We start from the raw sequence: 25,652 nt of genomic DNA, 5'->3' as shown, positions 1-25,652 counted from the left end.
ATGGATGTTCAGCATATCCTCAATGCTTTGAGTCAGAGCACAAATGGTGCTCTTCTACCTCAAGCAATCAGTGCAAGATTGTTTGGCACCTTCTGGGAGGAATTTTTGTCTTCAGTCTCTTCCCCCAAGGACTCTGTGGTCCCATCTGTAAACTGACTCTTGATATATCTCTCCACCTGACTACTTCTGTAAAAAGGATACAGATCTGTTGATTCAGGTGAGAGCTAATATCACTAGTTGTCTCCTTGGCATCATGTATATTGTACCACTTATAATCAATGTCTAGTGTGCCATACAGAACATAAGCAGTTCTCCATCTAACTAAGACCTACTTTTGTTGTCAAGAGATCAGGATGTTTCACATCCTGAGCAGCTTTGTTATTATGAATTCTGTGAAATGTTTCAACATAAAAGTGAGAAAGTTAGGAGTTGTGTAAGAGTCACCTTTGAGGCTGGCACCATCTTTGACACATGCTACAATTCTAGAACTCACTATCTAGCAGCTGAGTCTTCACAAATTGTGACAAAGCTTGTTCACACCTTGAACTGCCTTGGCTTCCAGGGTAATGTCAAGATAAATGTTCACTGTCTGAAATTCCTCAGTAGTAGAAACACTCTTTGTGGACTTCAAAACTCTTGTCTACATTATTGTGGCCATTCAAGCTTTCTGTATGGAAGTCACAGTGTATATCAAATTCACATGTCTTCGTGCTTTGGACTGTCAAAGTATCTAGATGGTGTTTGAATGTCATGAATGGCAGTGCCTTGACAGAATTACCAGGATTTTTGTGAACCTGAATAATATGAACCTCAAGGCTCCTTGCTGGCAACAGGTCTTAGAGCTCTTTCTCTGAACAATTAGGACTTCGGGCTCTGTGAGCTGGCATGGTTATCCACATTCTGAAACAGCTATATTCAGTGGGTTCTGTTACTTAATGGAAGTTAAAAAGGATTTTGGAAAATAGTTTCCTCATCTATAACCATCTAAATATGTCTAAATATGTATCCAGACCCTGCTTCTTACTTGAACTTCCATCCTTTTTGAAGTCTAGAATTTGTGGGTGATTAATGGTTTTATCTGGCAGGTTCATATTTGGGTCTTCATGGCACAACAACCAATATGCTAAATAATAGTTTTATTAGCCATCACCACTATTCTATGTATCTTAGTCACTTTGAGCTGCTATATTAGAGTACTGTAGACTGGGCAATTTAAACATTGGAAATTTATTTCTAACAGTTCTGGAGCCTGGAAAGTCCAAGGTCAAGGTGCTAGCTGATTTGGTTCCTGGGGAAATTTGTAGATGAACTCTTACCTACTGTATACTTACATGGCAGAGAAAAAGAGGGAGTGCACTCCAGAGTCTCTTGTAAGGACACTGATCCCTCCTGAAGGCATCACTCTAGTGACCTCATCATCTATCAGAGACCACCCTTTCTAATACCATAATACTGAAAGTAAGGAGTTCAGCATATGAATTTTGAAGGCTCACAAATATTCGGTCCATAACACCCCCACTATACCATGGTAGGACAGGAATTGGATAATAAATTTAGGGAAAATAATAAGTATAAAATAATCACTGGTCTATAACAGTGATCATATTACCTTTAACAATAATTGTGAAACCTCCTTACTCTGAAGTAAAGAAGATTCCTTGATTAGCCACTCTGGCAGTTTTTCTGGGAGGAGCTTTCAATCCACTGACCTTCATGGCCCTGACTCTGTCCTGTTTTATGGTCTTCCTTAATCATTTCCTTCCAAAACCGGAGCTTTGGACTCAGAGCTTTTATAGTTCACTTCCTGCTGCTATTTTTGGATTTCAGCAGGCTTCGCAGACCTGGCTTTTGGTTTCTTTGGCTGTGCAATTTGCTCGAAAACCACTAGACTAGGTATCTCCCTCTTTCCACTCATATGCGAGCCACCACAGCTAACGTTGTAATATAAACAGTTTTAAACCTAACAACTTAGCTCTTTTTACATTAATGTCTCTAGTTTCATCCATCTCTTCCCTTCCAACTTCGTGGCAGTTAAGTTGAGGCCATCTGAAACAATAGGTTTGGTTTAGGAAGACCATGTCCTTAATCTGATTTTTGCCTCTAAGCTAGCTACCATTGTCAGGCAAAGATATGAATAAAAAAGTCTTGGGACAATTTTATTTCATGTTATGATTATCCCTTAGCAACCATCCCCTACCATTGCTTCAGTGTTGGTTACAGAAGCTGCTGACATTTTAAAAAATTGATAATAGGTTCAAATGGTCCAAAAATCAAGGAGTAGTGAAAGGATACAATGAAAATGGTTTCTACTCCTCCCCCAGCATGTCTATTTTCTACTCAGCTCCCACTGTCCAATTTTTAAAGTGTATTATCTTCTAACATGTTTATGTATATTAGTCATGTATTGTTTAGTGTTGTGGGTATGTTCTAAGAAATGTGTTATTAGATGATTTCGTCATTGTGTTAACATTATGGGGTACTATTACACAAACCTGGATGGTACAGGTCAGTCTGTCAATGTGGCCTCTTTGTGCAGACAAGATGGTGTAAGGAGGTGTACAAGCCTGCCACTGGCATACCAGAGCATACTGTTGCACAGAAAACTTATAGTTTTTAATAAATAGGTGTACAGTAAAATAATGACAAAAAGTATTATATGGTAATTACATAAACCAGTGACATAGTAGTTTATCATTGCAAGTGTCATGTACTATACATATTTGTATGTGTTATACTTTTATATGACTGGCAGTAAGGTTTGATTATACCTACATGACCACAAACATGAGTAATGTTTGTGTTATAACATTTTCATAGCTGAAATGTCCTCATGTGGCACATAAACACATAAGCTGATACCAGCCTGAAATCTTATTTTCTATTCATTTTAACACTGTTTTCTACCTTTCCTTTTTCTCTTTGTAATACATTTTAGAGATCTTTCCATGTCAATACATAGAGTACTTTGTTATATCTGCATAGTATTATATTTTATGCAGGTACTATGATGTATTTTTTAATTTATTCTTTTTAATTATACATGACAGAAGAATGTATTTTGATATATCATACATACATGGAGTATAACTTCCCATTCATGTGGTTGTATATAATGTGGAGTTACAGTGGTCATGTATTCATATATGAACATAGGAAAGTTTGTCCAATTCATTCTCCTGTCTTTCCCTTCCCCTGTTTCTCCCATCTGGTCTGGTAAACCTGTACTCCTCCCTCCCCACCACCTATTGTGAGTCAGCATTCACATATAAGAGAGAACATTTGGCCTTTGATTTGGGGGAATTGGCTTATTTCACTTAGCATGATTGCCTCCAGTTCTATCTATTTACTAGCAAATGCCATAATTTCATTCTTCTTTATGGCTGAGTAATACTCCACTGTGTATATGTACCACATTTTATTCATCCATTCATTTGTTGAAGCGCACCTAGGTTGGTTCCATAGCTTAGCTATTGTGAATTGAGCTGCTATAAACATCAATGTGACCAAGTCACAACAGTATGCTGCTTTTAAGTCCTTTAGGTATATGTGGAGGAGTGGGATAACTGGGTCAAATGGTGATTCCATTCCAAGTTTTCTGAGGAATCTTCATGCTACTTTCCATAGTGGTTGCACCAATTTGCATTCCCACCAGCAATGGATGAGTGTGTCTTTCTCCCCACATCCTCATCAATATTTATTGTTTGCTTGTGTTCTTGATAATTGCCACTCTGACTGAAATGAGATGAAATCTGTGTAGTTTTAGTTTGCATTTCTCTAATTACTAGTGGTGATGAACATTTTTTTCATATATTTGCTCTGTAGTATAATTTAATTTCATATTTTTTTCTTCTGTGTAGTGTCTGTTCAGTTCCTTTGCCCACTTATTGACTGGGTTCTTTGTTTTTTTGGTGTTAAGTTTTTGAGTTCTTTATGTATCCTGGAGATCAGTGCTCTAAGATGCAGGTGGCAAAGATTTTTCTCCCATTCTATAGGCTTTCTCTTCATGTTCTTGATTGTTCGCTGTGAAGAAACTTTTTTAGTTTGATACAATCCCAGTTACTGGTTCTTGGTTTTACTTATTGCACTTTTGGAATCTTGTTGAGGAATTTGGTTCCTAAGCCAACACGATGGAGATTTGGGCCTTCTTTTTCATCTAGAAGGAGCAGGGTTTCTGCTCTAATGCCTAGGTCCTTGATCTATTTAGAGTTGAGTTTTGTGAAGGGTAGGAGATAGGGGTCTAATTTCATTCTATTACATATAGATTTACAGTTTTCTCAGCACCATTTGTTGAAGAGGCTATCTTTTCTCCAATGTATGTTTACAGCACCTTTATCTATTATGAGATAACTGTATTTTTGTGGGTTTGTCTCTGTGTCTTCTATTCTGTACTACTGGTCTTCATGTCTGTTTTAGTGCTAATACCATGCTGTTTTTGTTACTATTGCTCTATAGTATAATTTAAGGCCTGGTATGGTGATTCCTCCTGCTTCACTTTTCTCCCTGAGGATTGTGTTGGCTATTCTGGGCCTCTTATTATTCCAGAATGAATTTCATGACTGCCTTTACCATGTCTATGCAGAACATCATCAGGAACCTAATAGGAATTGCATTAAATCTGTATATCATTTTTGATAGTACAGCCATTTTGACAATATTAATTCTGCCTATCCAAGAACATGGGAAATCTTTCCATCTTCTAAGGACTTCCCCAATTTCTTTTTTAGTGTTTTGTAGTTTTCATTGTGGAGGTCTTTTACCTCTTTTATTAAATTGATTCCCAAATAGTTTATTTTCTTTGAGGCTGTTGTGAATGGATAGTTTTCCTAATTTCTCTTTTATTTGATTCATCATTGATGTATAGGAATGCAACTGATTTACAGATGTTAATTTTTATATCCTGCTACTTTGCTGAATTCATTTATGTGTTCCTAGAAGTTTTTTGGTGGCATTTTTTTGGTTGTCTAGACATAGAATTATGTTGTCAGCAAATAGGAATAGTTTGAGTTCTTCTTTTCCTATTTGTATCCCTTTAATTTCTTTCTTCTGTCTAATTGCTCTGACTTTTAGTTTCTAGGATTATGTTGAATAGAAGTGGTGAAAGAGGGCATCCCTAGCTGAGCACAGTGACACACACCTATAATCCTAGCTGCTCAGGAGGCTGAGGCAGGAGGATCACAAGTTCAAAGCCAGTATCAGCAATGGCAAGGTACTAAGCAACTCAGTGAGACCCTGTATCCAAATAAAATACAAAATAGGGCTGGGGATGTGGCTCAGTAGTTGAGCACCCCTGAGTTCAATCCCCGGTACAAAAAAAAAAAAAAAAACCAAAAAAAAAAAAAAAAAAAAAAAACAGAGAGAAAAGAAAAGAAAAAAGAAATATAGGAAAAAAAAAAAAAAAAAAAAGAAAGAGGGCTTTCCTGTCTTCTTGTCTTGTTCCGGTTTTGAGAGGGAATGCTTCCAATATTTCCTCATTTAGAATGATGTTGGCCTTGGGTTTAGCATTTATAGCTTTTATAATGTTGCAGTATGTTCCTACTATTCCTGTTTTTTCTAGTGTTTTGAACATGAAGTGGTGCTGTATTTTGTCAAATGATTTTTCTGCATCTATTGAGATAATATGTGATTCTTGTCTTTAACTCTGATAGTCTGATGATGTGATGAATTACATTTATTGATTTCCATATGGTGAACCCCACTTGATCTTGGTACATTATCTTTTTAATATGTTTTGTATGCCATTTCCCAATATTTTGTTAAGAATTTTTGCATCTGTGTTCATCAGGGATATTTGTTTGAAATTGTCTTTTTTTGATGTGTCTTTGTCTGGTTTTGGTATCAGGGTGATATGAGTTTCATAGAATGAGTTCCGAAGGGCTCCTTTCTTTTGTTTTCATGCAATAATTTGAGGGAGATTGGTGTAGGTTCTTCTTTGATAATCTAATAGAACTCAACCAAGTTCTACCAAGCTTTTGATGGCATCTTCAATTTCATTTCTTGAAATTGATCTGTTTAAATTTTCTTATGTCCACCTGATTCATTTTGGGTAGGTCATCTGGTTCTAGAAATTTGTCAATGTCTTCAAGATTTTCTATTTTACTGGAGTATAAGTTTTCAAAATAACTTCTGATTATCATGTTTCCTTAGTGTCCATTGTGATATTTCCTTTTTCATCATGAATTTTAGTATTTTGAGTTTTCTCTCTTTCTTTGTTAGCTTAGCTAAGGGTTTATCAATTTTATTGATTTTTTTCAAAGAACCAGCTTTTCATTTTGTCAAATTTTTAGATTTTCTTTTATTTTAGTTTCATCTCTGATTTTAATTATTTAATTTCTTCTGCTTTTGGTGGTGGTGTTCTTTTTCTAGGGTTTTGAGATGTAATGATAGGTTATTTATTTTCTATTCTTTTAATGAATGAGCTCAATGCAATGAACTTTACTTTTAGCACTGCCTTCATAGTGTCCCAGAGATTTTGATATGCTGTATCACTATTCTCGTTCATGTTTAAGTATTCTTAAATTCTATCTCTGATTTCTTATGCTATCCAGTCATCATTCAGTAGCATATTATTTAGTCTTAAGGTGTTAGAGTAGCTTCTGTGTTTTATTTTATGATTGATTACTAATTTGATTCCATTATGATATGATAGGATACAAAGTATTATCTCTTTTTTTTTGTATTTGCCAAGAGTTGCTTTGTGGCCTATGATATGGTTTATTTTAGAGAAATATCCATGCGCTGCTGAGAAGAAAGTGTATTCAGTCGTTGATGGATGAAACATTGTCTGTTAAGTCTAAATTATTAATTTTCTTTTAGTTCTGTAGCTTCTTTATTTTTTGTTTAGAGGATCTATCTAGCAGTAAGAGAGATGTATTAAAGTCACCCACTATTATTGTGTTGTGGTCTATTTTCTTCTTAAAATTAAGAAGGGTTTATTTGATGTACATAGGTGCTCCATTGTTTGGGGCATATATATTTACAATTGTTATGTCTCATTGATGTATAATTCCCTTAAGCAGTATGAAATGCCCTGATTTGTAGCTTCTGATTAACTTTGACTTGAATTCCTCTTTATCTGATATGATAGAAAATCCTGCTTGTTTACAACATCCATGCAAATCATATGTTTTTTCCCATCCTTTTACCTTCTGTATGTGGATGTCTTTACCTATGAGGTGAGTCTCTTGAAGACAACATATTGTTGTGTCTTGTGTTTTAATCCAATTTGCCAGTCTGTATCTTTTGATTGATTGATGATTTTAGACCATTTTCGTTCAATGTTATTATCAAGATGTGATTTTTATTCCATCATTTTGATTTATTTCTGGATTTTAATTTTAATTCATTTCTCCTTTGATTCACTGTTCTTTTAGTGCAGTTCCTCCCTTTGCTGGTTTTCACTTTTATTTTTCATGAAATGTGTTATTGAGAATGTTTTATTGTGCAAACTTTCTAGTTGTGAATTCTTTTAACTTTTATTGTAGAAGGTTATTATTTCATCATCAATTCTGAAGCTTAAGTTTGCTGGGTATGGTATTCCTGGGTGGCATCCACTTTCTTTCAGAACTTGGTATATATTATTCCAAGACCTTCTAGCTCTGAGGGCCTGGGTTGGGAAATCAGCTGATATCCAGATTGGTTTTTCTCTAAATGTTGCCTGCCATTTTTTCTCTGTCAGACTCTAAAATTCTATCTTTATTCTGTAAGTCATTTTCATAAAAATGTGCCCTGGTGTGGGTCTGTTTTAATTGTGTATATTTGGATTCCTGTAAGCCTCCTGTATTTGCTTTTCCATTTCATTCTTTACACTTGGGAAATTTTCTGATATTTTTCTTTGAAAAGATTGTGCATTTCTTTCTTTTGTACCTCCAAGACTTCATCTATGCTAATAAATTTTAAATTTGGTTTTTGCACATTATCCCATGTTTCTTGGAAGTTCTGTTCATGTTCTCTTAACATCTTTTCTCCATGATCAGCTTTGTTTTCAAGATTATATATTTTGTCTTCATTGCCTGAAACTGTCTTCCAAGTGAGCTAGTCTTTTGGTGATGCTTTCTATTGAGTTCTTAATTTGGTTTATTGATTCCTTCATTTTGAGGATTTCTGCTTGTTTTTTTTTTTTTCCCCCAGTATCGTTTCCTCTTTATTGAAGTGAACATTCACTTCCTGTACTTTCTCTTTGATTTTATTCCTTATACCATCCTTTGCTTTGCAGAACAGTTGTAACTGCATACATTTTAAACTCCTTCTCTGACATTTCCTCCACTGTGGTGTTGATAGATTTCATTATTGGAGCATCTTGGTTTGTTTGGGGTGAGTTGTTCCCTTGCTTTTTCATGTTGTTTGTATGTCTTCCCACCTAACAGCATGGATCTGAGGTAGAGTTTCTACCCTGTGAACTTATAGTGTCCCTGAAGGTTTCCAGTATCTCACTGTTAAGGGGGAAACGAATAATAACAACAACCAATGCAAACAATATACAGCATTAAACTAAATAATTCCCATTGTGATGTCTACAGTGTTAAGTATCACAATAAACAAATGATGATCAGTTATTGCTCACAATAAAAACAGCAAGTTTGCAAAAGAGTTTACAGTTTCAAATGTTGGACAGGGAGAGAAAAGAAAATATAGGATGTGATGATTATGAGGCAGAAGAGAAGACAAGTAAAAAATTAAAGGAAGAGTGAAAGAGATTGTTAGTGGAAGAAAAGAGAGAAATAGAATCAAGGGAAACAGGTATGTGAAAAATATAAAGTAAAATTTTTTTTAAAATTAAAAATAAACAAAGAATATCAAACAAAACTAAAATACACTAATCAAACATCCTAGTCCTCAAAAAACTGATCCATGAAAAATAACTGGCTTCAAAAATACTAGAAATGAGGGGCTGGGGCGGTAGCTCAGTGGCAGAGTGCTTGCCTAGCATGTACGAGGCACTGGGTTCAATCCGCAGCACTACATAAAGATAAACAAATAAAATAAAGGCATACTGTCCATCTCCAACTACAAAAAAAAATACTAGAAATGAGAAAAAAATATAAGTATGTCTAAATTGTCCATATACCATGTATATAATGATCCATGTACCATTAAGGTCAAAATTGAACAAAGAAAAAAAAAAAAGAAAAGAGAAAAAATCTCAATAAAAAGTTAATTCTTTCTGTCGGAGTTCAAAATATTTTCAGCTTCTCTTCTCAGCACTTCAGTGTTGTTATAGAGAGACATTTATTAATTTCTACCATTTTGATTTATTTCTAATATTTAATTTGGTCCTATTTTCTCATTTGCTTAGCTATTCTTCAAATGAGATTTGTCCATTTGTGAGGCTTGTTTTTTATCCTGTGTGTAGGATTGCACTAAGTATTTTCTGTAGGCCAGCTTAGTAAGTCATGAATTCTTTTAGTTTTTGCTTGTCATGGTAGGTTTTCATTTCCTATTCCATTCTGAAGGTTAACTTTGCTGTATATAGGAATACTGATTGACAGTCATTTCTTTCAGGGCTTAGAATCCCCTCCTGCATTTTAGAATTTGTGTTAAGAAAATAGAAAAAAAATGGTTTGCTTCTAAATATGACTTGATGTTTTTTTCCAGAGGCTTGTAACATTCTATCCTTGTTCTGTTATGTTAGACATTTTAATGTGTTGTGCTGAAGTTCTTTTAGATTTTGTCTATTTGGATTCTGAATATATCTGGCATCTGGATGTCCATTTCATTTTCTCAAGGTTTGGAAGTTTTTCTGTTATTATTTCCTTAAAGAGGTTATCCATTCATTATCCTGCATCTCATGACCTTCTTCAATTCCACTGTTTGTTAAATTTGGTCTCTTAGGTTCCAGAGTTCTTACATATTCTCATCACTGTTACTTCTTTTCTTTAATATTTTCTGAATGTTCAGGACTGGCCAGTTTGTCTTCCAGCTCTGAGACTCTGTCTTAAGCATGGTCTATTCTATTATGGATACATTCATCTGAACATTTTATTTGATTTAGTGTGTCTTTCATTTCCAAGATTTTTCTTTGGTTCTTTTTTCAGCATCTCTATCTCCTTATTGATTTTCTCATTCATATCCTGTGCTGACTTCTTTAACTTATTCAGTTGTTTGTTTTTAGAATTCACTTATCATTTTTATAATCATTCCTTTGAATTCTTTTTCTGGTATTTCATCTCCTTCAGTATTTTTGGAGTCAGTTGCTGATGAATTATGAATTTTAAGAAGCATCACATTACCTTGTGTTTTCATACTTCTTATGTTCCTGTGTTCCTGTGTTGGGTTTTATGCATCTGTTAGAATGGGTTTCTCTTCTGGTCTTAAGTGTGAGCCTTTTTAGGGCACAACTTTCTCTTGCCAAAATGTTCTAGAGTGGTCTAGATTGAGACCCCTCATAGATACATATATTTTACACAGCCTTTGTCTTAATTCTGTTTTTTCTGTAGGAGTAGATATCCATCAGTCAGATCTAGGCCCTCTCCTCCAATAGCTGTTTCCCCTTGGGTCCTAGTTGTCTCTTCTTTGTATTGAAGTATCTCTGAAATTTGAGTGTGTTTAATTTGTGTGTGGAGCAAGGCACAGTATCTATTGACTGCGTTTAGTTGAGCAGTAGAGTCTCTACCCTTTGAATTTGTGGAGTCTCCATAGATTCCAAGCACCTCATAGAAAAGAGGGAAACAATAGCAATAACAGAAGCCAACAATAAACAGCTTTAAAATAAATATCTATTGCCTACCATGACATCTGCAGCACTAATTATCCCCAAAACAGAAATGGTGGAGTCAGCAGTTGCCAAAAACAAACAATAAATAGCCATGAATTAGATCTGGCATTAAACAATATGTGTCAACAGTGCCATCCATAGTACTAATCACTGCAGCAACATGATGTGGACAGGAGTTGTATAAACTAAATAGTTCTAAAAGACAAGCTGGGCACGGTGGCGCACAGCTATAATCCCAGCTGCTCAGGAGGCTGAGGCAGGAGGATCACAAGTTCAAAGCCAGCCTCAGCAACAGGGAGGTGCTAAGCAACTCAGTGAAACACTGTCTCTAAATAAAATACAAAAAAGGACTGGGGATGTGGCTCAGTGGTTGAGTGCCCCTGAGTTCAATCCCTGGTACCCTCCAAAAATATAGTTCTAAAAGATGGTGAAAATACAGTTCATTAAGAGAAAAGAAAATGTGATAGGAAGGTAAGAAGAAGTTTAGAATGTTCAAAATGTGAAAAGAGAGAAAGCAGAAGAGATGTAGCAAGTGAAAGGAGGAGAAAATATAATTTAAAAAACTAAGTGACAGAAGAGAGAAAGAATGATAGAATTTGGCTGTTGGAGAAGAAAGGAGGGAAAGAGAAACAAACAGACAAAAAAAGATGAAAAAAAAAAACCCTAACCTGCAAAAGACAAGGAAAAATAGCAATCATTAAAAAAAAAGAGAGAGAAACAAATATGTGTGTGTATGTGTGTGAATATATTCAAATATGTGGAGATAAACACACATGTGCACACACGCACGCACACACATATACATCCACAAACCAGTCAGCACAGCAAGAACACCAAAGGGGGAGAGGTGATTTTTAATGAAAAATGAAAGAATTGTTTCCACTAAGTTGGTCAAAACTCCAGATGAGGATGGATGGTCACTGCCTATGTCTGACTTGTCCTTTCTGATTCTTGAGCTGTGGAGAGAGAAAATGCCTGAGAAAACAAGTAAGCAAGGACTGGAGTGTTTTTAACACCTTCCTTTTTTGTGTTGATCACCAAGCTGCCAGCTGGAGTCGTCTAAAGCTGAAACTGCTTTAAATAGCTTACAACTTCCATTCTCACCAGTAAGGTAGGATGGAATGGGAAGTACTGTAGACAGACCAGATCACTGTACTGCCAGGGTGGGGCTGCTGCAGAGTTCTAATGGGTACAGTCTTCTCTGTGCCTGTTTCTTTCATGTTCTACTAGATACACCCAAGGCCACATGATAGGAACTTGCCAGGGCAGTGTGGCAATATTTGCTATGATTCTCTGGGCTTCTATAGCAGCAAGTTGTGGCAAGATAGCTCCCCACTTCATCCCTCTGCTTGCCAGTTGAGAAATACACAGCTCTTTTCAAATAAGTTTGCTGTGCAGCCTCTGGATCAGCTAAGTTCAAGCTGCTTTTTTCTTCTACAGGTTTTTCTGTGCCAAATGTGTCCACTGTCTTTCTCTCTACTTATTTATTCCTTCCCTCTGGTGACCCAGCACCACTGCTGCTGCTGCAGGTTGGCTCCAGTGTACTCTTTCTTGTGCTTTTTTGTTGTTGTTGTTCTTTGTTCAATGCACTCACCTTTCTGAGTCTCTAAGAGACTGTCCAATATTGAATTTCAGTGAAGTCCCTCTTTCACCCACCTTGCTGAGAAATAGTACTCCCACTGTTGGACTCCTAAGCCAGGAGCAACAACAGCCTTTCTCTAATCTGCCATCTTGAATCTGTAATACATATATGTAATATTGATAACCCAGGAAAAAGATATAGCTGTTTTTAATTAAATCAAAACTATTAAGTTAGTCTTGTTTGTGAAAGATTTACTCTTATTAATATGAAGTAAATTCTCAAAATAAGTCTTAGTTTTGGTGAGAAGGATTTTATTTAATCTCAGCACATTTTGAGCATTAGAAGTTCAAATTTCCTGCCAGGTGTGGTGTGGTGTGCAGACCTATAATCCCAGTGGCTCAGGAGGCTGGGGCAGGAGGATCACAAATTCAAAGCCAACCTCAGCAATGGTGTGGCACTAAGCAACTCAGTGAGACCCCGTCTCTAAATAAAATACGAAATATGGCTGGGGATGTGGCTCAGTGGTTGGGTGCCCCTGAGTTCAATCCCTAGTACCAAAAAAAAAAAAAAAAAGTCGAATTTCCTTATTCTGGGAATTTTAGGAATATTCGGTTATATAAAAGTGTATTTATCCCTATGTAAGTCAGAATAAGTACTCCTTTAATTAGAGAGACTCCATACTGTCATTTATTAATATTCCCTGATATTAAGATAGAAACTTCATCCTCACATAATGAGAGGTAAAAGCCTTCCTGAAGTTTAGACACACAGAGACAGAGCTTATAACTTCAGATCTATATATTTGGCACAAGTCAAGAGTAAGCACAGAGACATAAAATCCACTGATCCACATGTCAAAGAGATGTTCTCCTTCCCAGTGAGCATAACATTTTTAATCAATTCAGAGTCTCTGTCATCTCTTACCCAATAGAGAATATATCTCTGTCATCACCCATCAACTATAATCTTTAGATGGTCAAACTGTAAAACCAAAGCCCTTATCATTGCTCTTCCTAATAATCTATATACCATAAATGAACCAAAAAAAAAAAGACATTAAATTAGTAGAGAGGGAAAAAAATATATAGAGAAACAGAGTACCAACAGATTTAAAGTTCTGCTTTGGATTCACCTCAGAGCCACAAAAAGACATGCTAGAGCATAAGCTACTCAAGAGAAGTGTTCTTTGGCAACTGCATTCATCTAGCTTTGCCAGGTGAATCCATGGGAATCTCAATGGTTTTAAAACTGCTTTTTTAAAAATCATAAAAGGGAAAAATCATGATTTTTCATACAAATATTATAATAAATGAGTTATTCCATATACATAGATAATCACATTTGCATCTTTCCACAATGTCAGTATTTATTGAGTATCAGTAAATTCACAAGCTACATCAGTTTCATCAACTTTAGTTCACTAAGTACTCCTGATTTTCCTTGGCATTCATGACCGGGGCAATGGCAAGTTCTTTTATTCCATTCCAGTCTTAATTATTAGTATCTATAACACCCAAATCACCCATCACACTTCATACAGTGGTAATAGGTTATAAAGAGGCTGAGAATGAGTTAAGGTGGCCGCAGAATATAAAGAGGTAATGCAAAGAACAAATGCAAAGAGCCCCTGCATATGATCAGAAAAGGAATTAGTGAAGCCAGCCATGAAGCTGTCAAGGTGAAAGGGTCTTGACAAGTCCTTGTGTCTGTGTGCCCCTGATCTAATTTGATAAGTAGTAATTTTTATAAGCATGAATTAATTAATTAACTGATTATCAGTCTGTACCTTATGATTGTTCTTTAGAGCTGGTGGTGGTTTTTCTTGGTAAGTTCTATGTGTTCAATGTGTGATGGTTTTCTATGTGCCCAGACAAGATGCCAGTTCATTCTGCCTTAGCATTTGTACTGCAAATGGAGTAACTTTAGGACAGGGCACACCCTGCTCTTTTCAAATATAAAAGGAAGATGTATCGAGATGTATTCAACTGATTAATAATGAAGAGATTATTTAATGAGGAAAACACAAGATATCATAATTGACCTGGAGGAGAATTTACTAACACAAACATATATAGGTTATCAGACATGTTGAAATGAATTTACAAATAGGTATAAAACTGATCAGTACCCTCAGGCCAGTCTTTTGTCTTATACTGAACAAAATATATTTGCATTACTGTAAGTTTCCTACAATTTACTGAGTTGTAAAATAAAAACAATGAAAAGTGCAACCCTATATTATCAAATAACCGAAAAAGGTCTGACAAGACACCCGCTAGTCCTTTTGCTATTGTTGTCATTCCCTTCAAACAGAACAAACCAGGCAGCAGCCCTTGGCTTTTTGGCAAAGTTAGACACAAGTCAACAAGCCTTCCAACTAGAACTGAGCAGTTTCTTGTAGCAAAAGTTGAGGAAAGGTTTATCTTCACCTATGCCTGCATCACCAGCTGGTGAGGCCTTGACTTGTGACCTCACTTTCCTCTGTGCATCTTGTGACCTATCCTGGGATCACCTAGAACCAAGCATCACACAATGTGGAGGTAGGATTTTGTGTTAGTTTTAAATCAGCAAAGCATGATCTGTGGTAAGTGTTACCCAGAGTGACTCTTAGTAAGCTCTGGTTTTACCGGGACCCTCCCAAGCAGTACTTGTTCATATGGCCGGAATCTCAGATCAGAGAGGGGCTTTGCTGCCTTGGCAGAAACCAAACTCAGTGCTATCCACGGCAGTAGCAGTCCCACTATTAGGTAGAAATCATTGCTTGTCAGGTGATAAAGACTGAGATCTATTTAAGAGATGTAATTTAGAAGTAAAAATATGTAATCTCTGAAAGGCTAGTGTTCCAAGAAACTAAAATGATTATGGCTGAGGATTATTTAAAATTGAAAAATACAAGAAATCCAAAATTTATTGTGCTTCCACATTTGACACGTTGCCTTATTTAATTATATCTTGTATTTTTTGTCTATCAGTAGTGTCTATCACTATATGCTTTACTAAACTTGGTTTCCAAAAGGAATTCTTAGGATTTTGAGTCATTTTATTAACCAGAAAAATTTTTAAATTTTTCTTAAGGTTACTTGGTTAAGATAGGCTGGTTCTTGGCATTCTCTTTTTGAAGATAAGATGTAAGCCTTTGCATCTCTAAATTTAGTAGAAGGTTATAGTTCAAAGAAAAAAGTTCAGAATGCCTCTGTGATTAATTAGAGCAAAGTCCTTTTTACTTTGACTTTTGGCACTGTGTCATGTGCTTTATCAAATATCAGGAATTACTATTGATCTTTAGAACACCTTTATGGAACGGAAATAACAGCCTCAAAGCTGATAATAGAACAGATGCAAATGAATAAAACAGCTGCTCTATTAAGCTGTGCATTTTAATGTTTTTCATTTTAGTAACCCTCTGATTAAAGTTCTCAGTAGAAACAACTGATATCTTTCTTGATCTCCCCATATTTAGAACAAAACTTACTAGGATAAATCTCCTTGACAGCTCATATTTTGCCACATCATTGTGCTTCTCACACAGGCAGGATTATGGTTATACAACATTGGGAATTTATCTGCTCTCTTAGGACTACTTCTCTTCTGAGTTTTTCTTAATGATTCGTGTCACTTGTTCAAGAGCAAAAACTACCCTTCAGAACCAACTCTGCTTAACTCATTGCTGTTTTAGGAAGCTGAGGGCAAATGAAAAGCAATGTATATCTTGCTTTAAACTTTCTTCATTTTCTTCTTTTTGTTGCATAATGAACTTATATCAAATTATGTGTTTGCTTCTGAGTTTTGGTTATGCTTTTGGTCAGTGTCTTTGCATCCACTATCTCATTTGGAAGGCAGCTAAAAATATTCCTTTATCTTTCAGTAAGATTTCATTTGCTACACAGGAATACCATGCAGAGTGACAACTGTGACTTCTGCCCAGCTCTAATACTTAACTTCTTTTGTCAGGAAGTGAACTGATGCTGGCTTCTCTTTGTCTTATTCCAAGTTGGGGCATTAGAAGGTTGTTGAGTCCTGAAGCCTGGGAAGGTAAGATGCCAGCACGAATGCATTTAGAACTGTGGTTTATTTGTATAAGACTTTCCAGCTGTTCCTGGTTTATGGTCTTGAACCCTCAAGTTTTACCAAACATGAACAGGGAAAAATCTCGACAGTTGGAAGGCCCACTTATATATTATTAATAATATTTAAGTATAACTTTATATTTATTGAAAATACTACTTAAAGGGAAAATATATACCAATTTTATGCATAAATACTTTGTACATACAAATATATATGTATTTTTTTACCAAGAATCATAATAGGTTATTAAAAATATATATGTAACTTTATAGTTTTAATTTTTCTTCTTTTATTTTTTAAAATAATACACTTTTTTTAAGAATAATTTTAGATTTTTCTCCCTGGTGTTTTTCTTGAGGCAGGCAAAATAGGAAGAACAGAGACTTGGTCAATTATTTTGTCAATAAGAAGACCACACAAAGAAACTAACAAATTACAATATTTTGCCTCAGTGCTCTGATTAACCCAGTAGTATTCTAGGGTGTTTCTCTAAGAAAGTATTCATTGGAGAAGATTGACCAGTGCAAAGTCCCGTTAATGAAAGTCATGTTTTTACCCTGCTGTAGTTGACTGTCATCGTTTTTTTTTTTTTTTTTGTGGTACTGGGGATCAAACTCAGGGCCTTGTGATTGCGAGGCAAGCACTCTACCAGCTGAGCTATCTCCCCAGTCCTGTTATCGTTTTTTGACACACTTCCTTCATTCACTGTTCTTCAGTTAGTTTAAATAAATAAAATACTTCAAATTTTCAACAGTGATTTAAAACTAAAAACTTTTAATCCTTCACAATAAAACTATAAATAATACACTACCTAATGACAAATATGGATTATTCTTTATGTAGATTTTTATCATTTATATTCAGATATAATCTATAATCTATTTCAGCATATGAATTAGCTGGGTAATGGTCAATCATGACAGAATCTAGGATTTTTCTTTTTAAGTAGGCTTTTATTGGACTGATAAATTTGAGGTACTCATACTTATTTAGAGATAAATTTTTGCAAGATTGAATATTAGTAAAGTTATCTATAGATACTATTAAGAATATAATAAAAGGTTGATAAGGTTACATTTAGGGAACTAGTTAATAAAAGAGGCAAAAGTTGTGAGCCAGTTTTCTCTGAGTTCTTGACCTATAAAAACGTGGTAGGAGTTTCATAGGATTTTGGTTACAAATGTTGTCATATGGTCCTGAATGAACTATTAAAAGGATCCAAGCCCATGTTGCCAGTTTATTTTCTTGAACACTTCTATTGATTTTTTTCCTTTTGTTTTGTTTTATCATTTTTCATGAGTTTCAGATTGAACTTTGATTGCCACAGAATATTGATTAACTGGAAGTCACCTTTTACATATGCCAATATTTGAATTTTTCTTTCCAGGTTAACTGAAAGTGAAATGGCACTGACATTGAGTCTTCCTTTGGCTTGTGAACTCTTTTATTATTATTTTATAACTCTGTCTCTTGTTTCTGAGAAATACTTAGTAATACTAATAATGCATTTATTGATCACCATGCTCTTACCCTTTTCTAGCTGTAATTTTTCTTAGGCTTTTTTTTTCCCCCTACAGATCAACATTTAAGTAAACATGACCTTTGTAAAGTGACTGCTTTCATTTCAATTTCACTTGTATGATTCAGTATTCACAACTTTTTGATATTGTCTTATTTGATTCTGATAATAGCCCTATGAAATAGTTAAGGCAGGTATTGCTCTTTTGATTTTACATAAAAGACTTTTGAGTTGCCCAAGATTATATATCCAACAAGCATGATAACAGGGTCAGGAAACTACTTATTTCCAGCTCTCAGTCCACTGTTTGTTCTTGAAACTAAATGGCTCTCTGTTCACGTGATTCAAAACCTGGTTCTTTTACTCATGCTAAGTGTCACTACTGTGTTAACAACTTACCTTGAACACTGTAGAATCTGTTGTGTCCAATATACTCAACATAGCTACTATATGTAGGGTCAAATTGTTGGTGGTATAACCTGTATTCCAAGTTTTGCAGCTGCTCATCTTAGTATTCCAGCATTAATCTTCAATTGCAGGAAAATAGGCATGATCCCTTAGTGTTTGGTACTCACCTCGTTAGGTGGCATAACTCTTTGCTACTTGGAAATCTGTGCAGAAATGAAGCACAGAAATAATTTAGCAAGAGAGTTACTCACATAAAGACAAAAACTACTTGGTTTTACATAAATATTGGTGCAACACTTGACCTTTCTATGTTTTACTCAGCTCTATCTGTACTTCATTCACCCTTGCTTACCTGTAAAAGAGTTATTTGTTTGAAATTGTACATTTGTAAGTGGGTCATAACATTATCATAAAAGAGATAGAGGTTTAAAAGTGGATTCCTTGTGCATAATCATTGGTAGGCAGTATTTACTTTTTTATATAATAAATACCTGAAAATTTAAGATTCATTTTTAGCCAGTTCTACTTCTTGGATAAGAGTATAATATTTAAATGTGCCTTTGCCTTTCTCTAAATTCTGGTTACTAGTTAAACAATAACAAAAAATTTTCTTGACTTTGTTTAAAGTTAACCATCAGGATTTTACTTTTCCCACAAATACATGTGTTTGCTTTTCCCAGCAGTGAGACAGTAGAAACCCCTCTTGTCAACTGGTTTCCCTCATATGCCTTTTCCTATTTGCTTATCCCCTGATCTGACCTGACCTCTAGGTTTCTTTATACACCATTCTCCTGACTCCCTCCAACTCAGAGCATGGCCTAGGTAAAATATTTTTGTTAGTTACATCAGGTAGTTTGTCTTTTTTTTTTCCCTTGAAGTCTAATCTTACCTAAACTTGAACAGCCTTAAGAAATTCAAGTAATGAGTTTATAGTTTTTAAAAATAAATATTCCTTATCAGAAGAAATTATACTGCCTCATTTGAGGATTTATTTATTTAGGGTTCTAGTTAATTTTTCTAGAATGGAAATTGAACCCCATTTTAAACATTATTTCAAAATATGAGAACTATTTTTTTAGAACTATGACATGAATTTCTTTCAGTGGATAAAACTTTAAAAAAAAACAGTTTAGAAGGTGTGAATAATTGTTACTTACTAAATTCTTTATTTTGTTCCTGTGATACTAGGGGTTGAGCTCAGAGGCACTCTACCACTGATCTACATCCCCATCCATTTTTATGTCTTATTTTGAGACAGGGTCTCACTGTTGCTGAGGCTGGCCTTGAACTTGAAATTCTTCTGCCTCAGCCTTCTCAGTCACTGGGATTATACTACCATGCCCAGCCTGCTGAATTCTTTTAAAAACAAAAATAACTAAATTGTGGAAGAATTTTTATTTTATGTTTTGGTTACTCAGGAGATACTTTTGAAAACTAAACTTAGGGCCCCTTTCCTCTGTTTGTTCTGTGACAGTGTGTGCTGTCTATGATAACCTCTGTTGACTCTCTAGGGGTGTGTGTATGCATGTTTGTTCCCCTTTGGGGAAATGGGAGGTGGAGTTAGAGGAGGAAGAAACAAATTGTTTTCACTTGGTCTTTTTTTTTCTCGTGGTTGTTTAACACACCTTACCTGTGGAAAAATTAGTATTATTTAGACTTCAGGTAATTGCGATTTTACCCCAGAATATTTTCACTTGGCATTTCAGTTTGCCACCCATGTCCTATCCTTACTTTTCCTTTGTTTACCTCCTAAACTGGTCTTCACAGTAGTTTGAGGGAATCTGGATTGCTGCTTTCCCTAACCCAACACCCTCAGTAGGAGCTCCCACAGTAACACTGCTACCTCACGCTGGGCACAGCTGGAGGCTCATATGGCACCTTTCCTGTGCTCAGTTGACTAAAGTTGATTCTGTGTGCTATATCTTGACATCCTTTCCTTTTATTTATATGTAGAGTACTTTATTAGTCTATCACATTAGTTGTCAAAGCTAGTGATTAGTTCACATGTAACTTTCATGGCCTGTATCCTTATTAGTCTAGAGAAATGACAATAAATTTCTAAATACCTACCTAAGCTAGAAAGAGGTGAGGAGTATTAATACTTTCTATTTTAGTAAAATCAGCTTAAAATGTATTGCCTTTTTTTTTTTTTTTTAACTTGCACAGAATTAGTGCTAAGTTTAGTTTACTGCAGATTTATTCTGTGACTTCTTGGGTTGCTTTATAAATAAAAATTAGTTATATTAAGATACTATTCTTTATTTTAAATGCAACTGCAAAATAATCAAATTAATCTGGTGTTAGTGTCATCCTTGTTGATTTCTATCAGTCTCTGTATTTTATAATCCTTTGAGCACATTAACAGGGAGAAAGGAACTTGTTAATACTAAAGATTGTCATTCTTTGTCATATATTAGTCTTGCTTTTGTTTTTGTGATGCTGGGGATCAAACCAGGGCCTTGCACATGCCAGGCAAGTGCTCCTCTATTGAGCCACACCTCCAGTCTTGTCATAGTTCTAGAGAGCTAAAAGTAATTTACTTTAAAATATTGAGTTGGCTCATGAGAATATTACAAAGTATTCTAACAAAGAAAACTTGTAAGGTACAGAGTGGAGCTACCAGATATCAATATACACTATAATGTCACAATATTGAAGCAATGCAGTACAAGCCCAAGATTAGATGTACACATCATTGAAGAAGAATAGAAATGCTGTTACTTACACAAATTGTTCAAGTAGGCATTGTTAAACAGTGGGAAAGGTATTGATTATTTAATAACAAGGCTGAAATAACAAGTTAGTAATTTTGAGGAAAAATGCATTTAGAGCTAAATCTGTACCAAATGCAACAAAATTAATTTTAGATGAATTTGAGTAACATATGAACAATTATATCATTGAAAATCTAGAAGATAAGCCAGGTGTCATGTTGCTGGCATCACCACTTCCAGATACTTGGGAGGCTGAGACAGGGGGATCATGTGAGCCTGGAAGTTTGAGGCCAGCCTGGGTTAACATAGCAGACCCTATCTCAAAAGAAAATCTAGAAGAAGTCTGAATATAATTTTTCTGCAGTTTCCAAGCCATTAGAAATAGGGAAAAGGAAGACAGCATACATTGGCCTGGAAGCTTCCACTTGTTGCCACCCATACACTGGATGGTCCCTTACAGAATTTGCCCCTATCTTATAAGAAATTTAATTTGTTTCATTGTGACCATAGCCCTGTGAGCATTATAGGACATGTCTCTGCCACAGTCACAATCTGAAGATTAGTCTCTTTCCTTCATACTAGCTACCTTTTGCTATCCAGAATAGCTAATGGAGCAGGGATGCATTCTTTATCTGAAATTTTATCCTGTAGGTGTGTTGAAAATTACACAGGAGCTCGTTGTGAAGAAGTCTTTCTTCCAAGTTCCAGCATCCAAAGCAAAAGTAACCTGTTTGCAGCTTTCCTGGCGTTGACTGTTCTTCTAGTAACACTTACCGTTGCAGCCCTCTACTTCCTTTGCAGGTAACCAAAATAGAAATATGCTCTTGAAAAGAATAGTAGTGCATAAAGTAATGATTCCATTTAATAATTAATGCCTTTTCACTCTGAGAGATTTTTTTCAGACACTGTTTTATGTTTAGAGATATTTCTCTAATGAAGTTTTTGTTATTAATTTAAAAGTAATTTTTAAAGCATCTTATTACTACATAGTCTCAATTTGTTCTTTTTTACTGCCATCATAATTTACTTTGACTTTTTTAAACTATTAAGGTTTAGACTTACTAAGGTAAGACCTCACCTAAATATTTAGGTGTTTTGGACATGATAACTGTAGTGAGTGTGGGTCTACCTTCCCCTAAATATTTAGGTGAAGTCTATTTTAAGTTAAGTCTTGAATATTAAAGAAAAAAAAACAACTTATATAATACTATAAATTAAAGTTTAAGACATACAGTGAATATGTAGAATTTAGAGCCTACTATATATATGTAGGCATTGTGCATAATTAATGTAGGCATAATTAATTCAATATAAAACAAGGTAGTCTTGTTCCCTCACTTCATAGCAGATTTAAATCTATGTAGAAGTAGACAAATAAGCAGGCAATTAATTTGGGAAGACTGGTAACTCATAAGAGACCAAAGAAAACGTTACTTTCATGGAGCAATGCTGCACACTGAAGATTACTTTCAAATTCATCAGTTTGATCTTCAGTGTTTTTTAAAATTATGTGAAAATGTGAAATTTATTAAGTTTAGGAGTTATCTGATGTCATAACTCATCATTAATATTTATTAAATGCATACTGTATGCAATTCATACTTGTGAAAATGAGCTGAGAGTTATAAAAGAGGGGCAAGTTGGCTTAAGAAGTTTATATTCTAGAAAAGATAAGATGTAGGTTAAATAGTATTTCATAAAATACTGATTTCTCAATTGTTTCATATCAAGGAGTAGTTAAAATTTGGAGGGAGATCTTTTTAAATATGTGGTATTATGTACTTTATTTCAGAATACATCATAAAGGCAATCCAGTAGGTTTTCTCTCTCCTAATTTTAACATCTGACTACTTCAGATACAAAAATTTACATACAAGCCCAATGGATCAGGTTGTGTTTCCCAAATATGGCCATACAATAGCTTGCACTGCCCCACACTCTTCTGCAATGTAATCTTGCCACTCTCCCACCAGAAGGTAGAGTTTATTTCTCTAAATCCTTGAATCTGGACAGGCACTATTATTCCTTGGGCCATAGAATATTGTGGAAATGAATCCTGTTCCAATTAAGGATATAGTTTTGAAGTGGCCTGGAAATTTTAACTTCTTGCCACCTATACACAGCATGCTCCCTTGTAGAATTTACCCCTATCTTGTAAGAAATCTAAACAGCACAAAGAACCAGCCCCAGCTGAGCTCTCAGCCAATAGCCAGTGACAACTGTCAGCCATTTGAATGAGCCATCTCAGACATCCAGCTCATTTGAACCTTTGGTTGAATCCTGACTTAGCTGATTGCCTATAATCACAGACTCAAGTTAAAAATGCTCAGCTGTCAATCCACAGAACCATGAGAGAGACTTTTTTTTTAATTCCACTCAATTTAGGGTGATATATTATACAGTAGTAGATAACCAGAACAGACATCTTTGGGATTTGTTTTACCCTTGACTTTTAAAGTCATTTAATGTGTAAATGTCTAGGAAAGTGAATGATCTTATTCTAGTCCTCTAAACATTTTGTCAGTCAATATGCTAAAGGGAAGACCAGTTAATTAATTACCCTAGTGCTGGCTTGGGATAGAGTTTTAATCTGTTGTTTATTGAATAATGAATTACTTTTTGTACTATCAACCATGATAGTCTGGGTTTGGCTATAGTAACTATCAACTAGCTATGATTTGAATTTGGTGTCCTCCAAATTTCATGCATTGGAAACTTATTTCCCAAAGTCATACGTAATGATGTTGCACAGGTAGGACCTTCAGATGGGTGATTAGGTCATGAGGGTTCTGTCAGTATGAATGAATTGACTAATCTGTCCATGGACTAAGGGATAAATGGGTAATCACCGGAGTGACTTTGCCATAAAATAAGCTCTCTGGTTTGCTGACTCTGTGCTGTGACAAGACCCAGATCAAAGGCCCTCATCAGATGCTAAACAAATGACAGTGCTGTGCTCTTAGACTTGCCAATTTCCAGAACTGTAAGCTAAAGTAACCTTTATTCTTTGTAAATTTCCCAGTCTGTGGTATTCAGTTACAGCAACAGAAAAAAAGACTAAGATATAACCTTAACAGTTTAGTGGCTCAAAATATCAAAAGACTATTCCTCATATGTAATATATAATTATTGCAGGCCAGCACACATGGTTTTACTAATCATAGTCACTTAAGGACTCAAACTATGGAGTAGCCACCAATTTCAGTGCTGTCAGTTGTCATGCCAGAGGGAAAAAAGGACCAGAGGGGTCTCATCCTTGAAATGATCTGTCCTAGAAGTGACACACATCACTGCCAAATCAGTCAATTGGCCAGAACATGTTTCATGGTCCTACTAAACTACAAGTATCAGAAAATGCAGTTCAATCATTGCTTATAAGGTAGAGAGCCAGAAGTACATGTCTAACTGTTACCAAAGGTCTTAATAAGGGAATTTGATATTCTACTGGGAATTGTTGCCAGTGATTGGTATGGTTTTTAAACGTTAATATTGCTATAGTTGTTCAAAAACTGAAATCTTTTGCCAACCCATGGAGTTTGTGAAGGGTATGCTGTGTCGTACCCCACGGTGCTCAATGCCACTGAGCATCAAATACCTTCTTACCCATAGCTGCTGCACAGACCAGAGCCAGAATTTAGAAATACTTCTAATCTGAAAAGCCCTACAGTAGACAAAACAATATCTTTTGGGTAGAAAGTATAGGCATAATTGAAGGAAAAGATTATATAAGAACAGTTGGTACTAAGTAAAAGAGAAAGAAAACCCTCTAATCACAAATGCTATGTGGGTTTGCATCCTTCCTGAATCCAGACACTCTGAAGTGGGAGTGGGTGGTAAGAATATAAACTAGTCCAGGCTGGAAATGTCCCCAGGTGGTTGACAGAAACAAATACAAATCAATTGTTGAAGAACCTACTTTCACTCTTTACCTTAAAAAACATCTTAACATCAGAAAAAGAGTACCAAACAGAAGAGAAAAGGTACCATTAATTAGAACTAAAAGAAACAACTGATAGTAGACTCAGATATTCAACATTTTTACTTTTTGGAAGAATCGGATGTGATATAAATTAAATATGTTTCATATATATCAAAAAATAAATGAGAGGCTTAGAAATAAGCAGATTTTACAAAGACCAAAACAGAGCTCCAACAAGTAATTATCATTTTTTAAAACTCAGCACATGTCTTAATTCAATAGAATTTATTTAAAGATTTGCTAGAGGCTATCAGCTATGAGTCAACTCATTAGCATACAAAAAGTACCAGTCATTTTGGAGATTCCAAGGATCCTAGGAATTGTATGCCAGGAAACAGGAACCAAGACCTTTCTAAGAGCTCCACTCTCATGACCTAATTATGTACCAGAAAATCCTATCTCCAGATACCATCACCTTGGGGAAGGCTTCAGCGTATGAATTTTTTTGCAATGGGGGATACAAGGTAGTACATAAAATTAGCAAAACTTCAAAAAACAAATCAAAATTTGAAATATAAAGGAGAACTCAACAAAGTTGAGTTACTATAATAATTAAATTGTAATATATGACTCAGAAATTTATAGGGAGATAAAAATCAGTAACATAAATAATAATATAATTAACAAGGTCAATTACTTATTTTATAACATAGTATCAGATAGCTACAAAA

The 25,652-nt window shown here is 35.2% G+C and overlaps 1 protein-coding gene across 18 annotated transcripts in view; it reads left to right on the top strand.

Moving 5' to 3' along the window:
* Nucleotides 1–25,652, top strand: part of Nrg4 (neuregulin 4) — a 175,325-nt gene that overhangs the window by 124,007 nt on the left and 25,666 nt on the right. For all 18 annotated transcript variants that reach the window (XR_007106983.1, XR_007106982.1, XR_007106987.1 and 15 more), the window contains exon 6: nt 21,654–21,803. Coding sequence is in view for 12 of the 18 variants with exons in the window: in XM_047538881.1 (XP_047394837.1) it covers nt 21,654–21,803 (150 nt within the window). In the remaining 6 variants the exon portion in view is untranslated. The remainder of the gene's footprint in view (nt 1–21,653; nt 21,804–25,652) is intronic.

Source organism: Sciurus carolinensis, chromosome 2 (assembly GCF_902686445.1).
Source record: "Sciurus carolinensis chromosome 2, mSciCar1.2, whole genome shotgun sequence".
NCBI lineage: Eukaryota > Metazoa > Chordata > Mammalia > Rodentia > Sciuridae > Sciurus > Sciurus carolinensis.
This window is presented reverse-complemented; position numbering and strand designations above follow the sequence as displayed.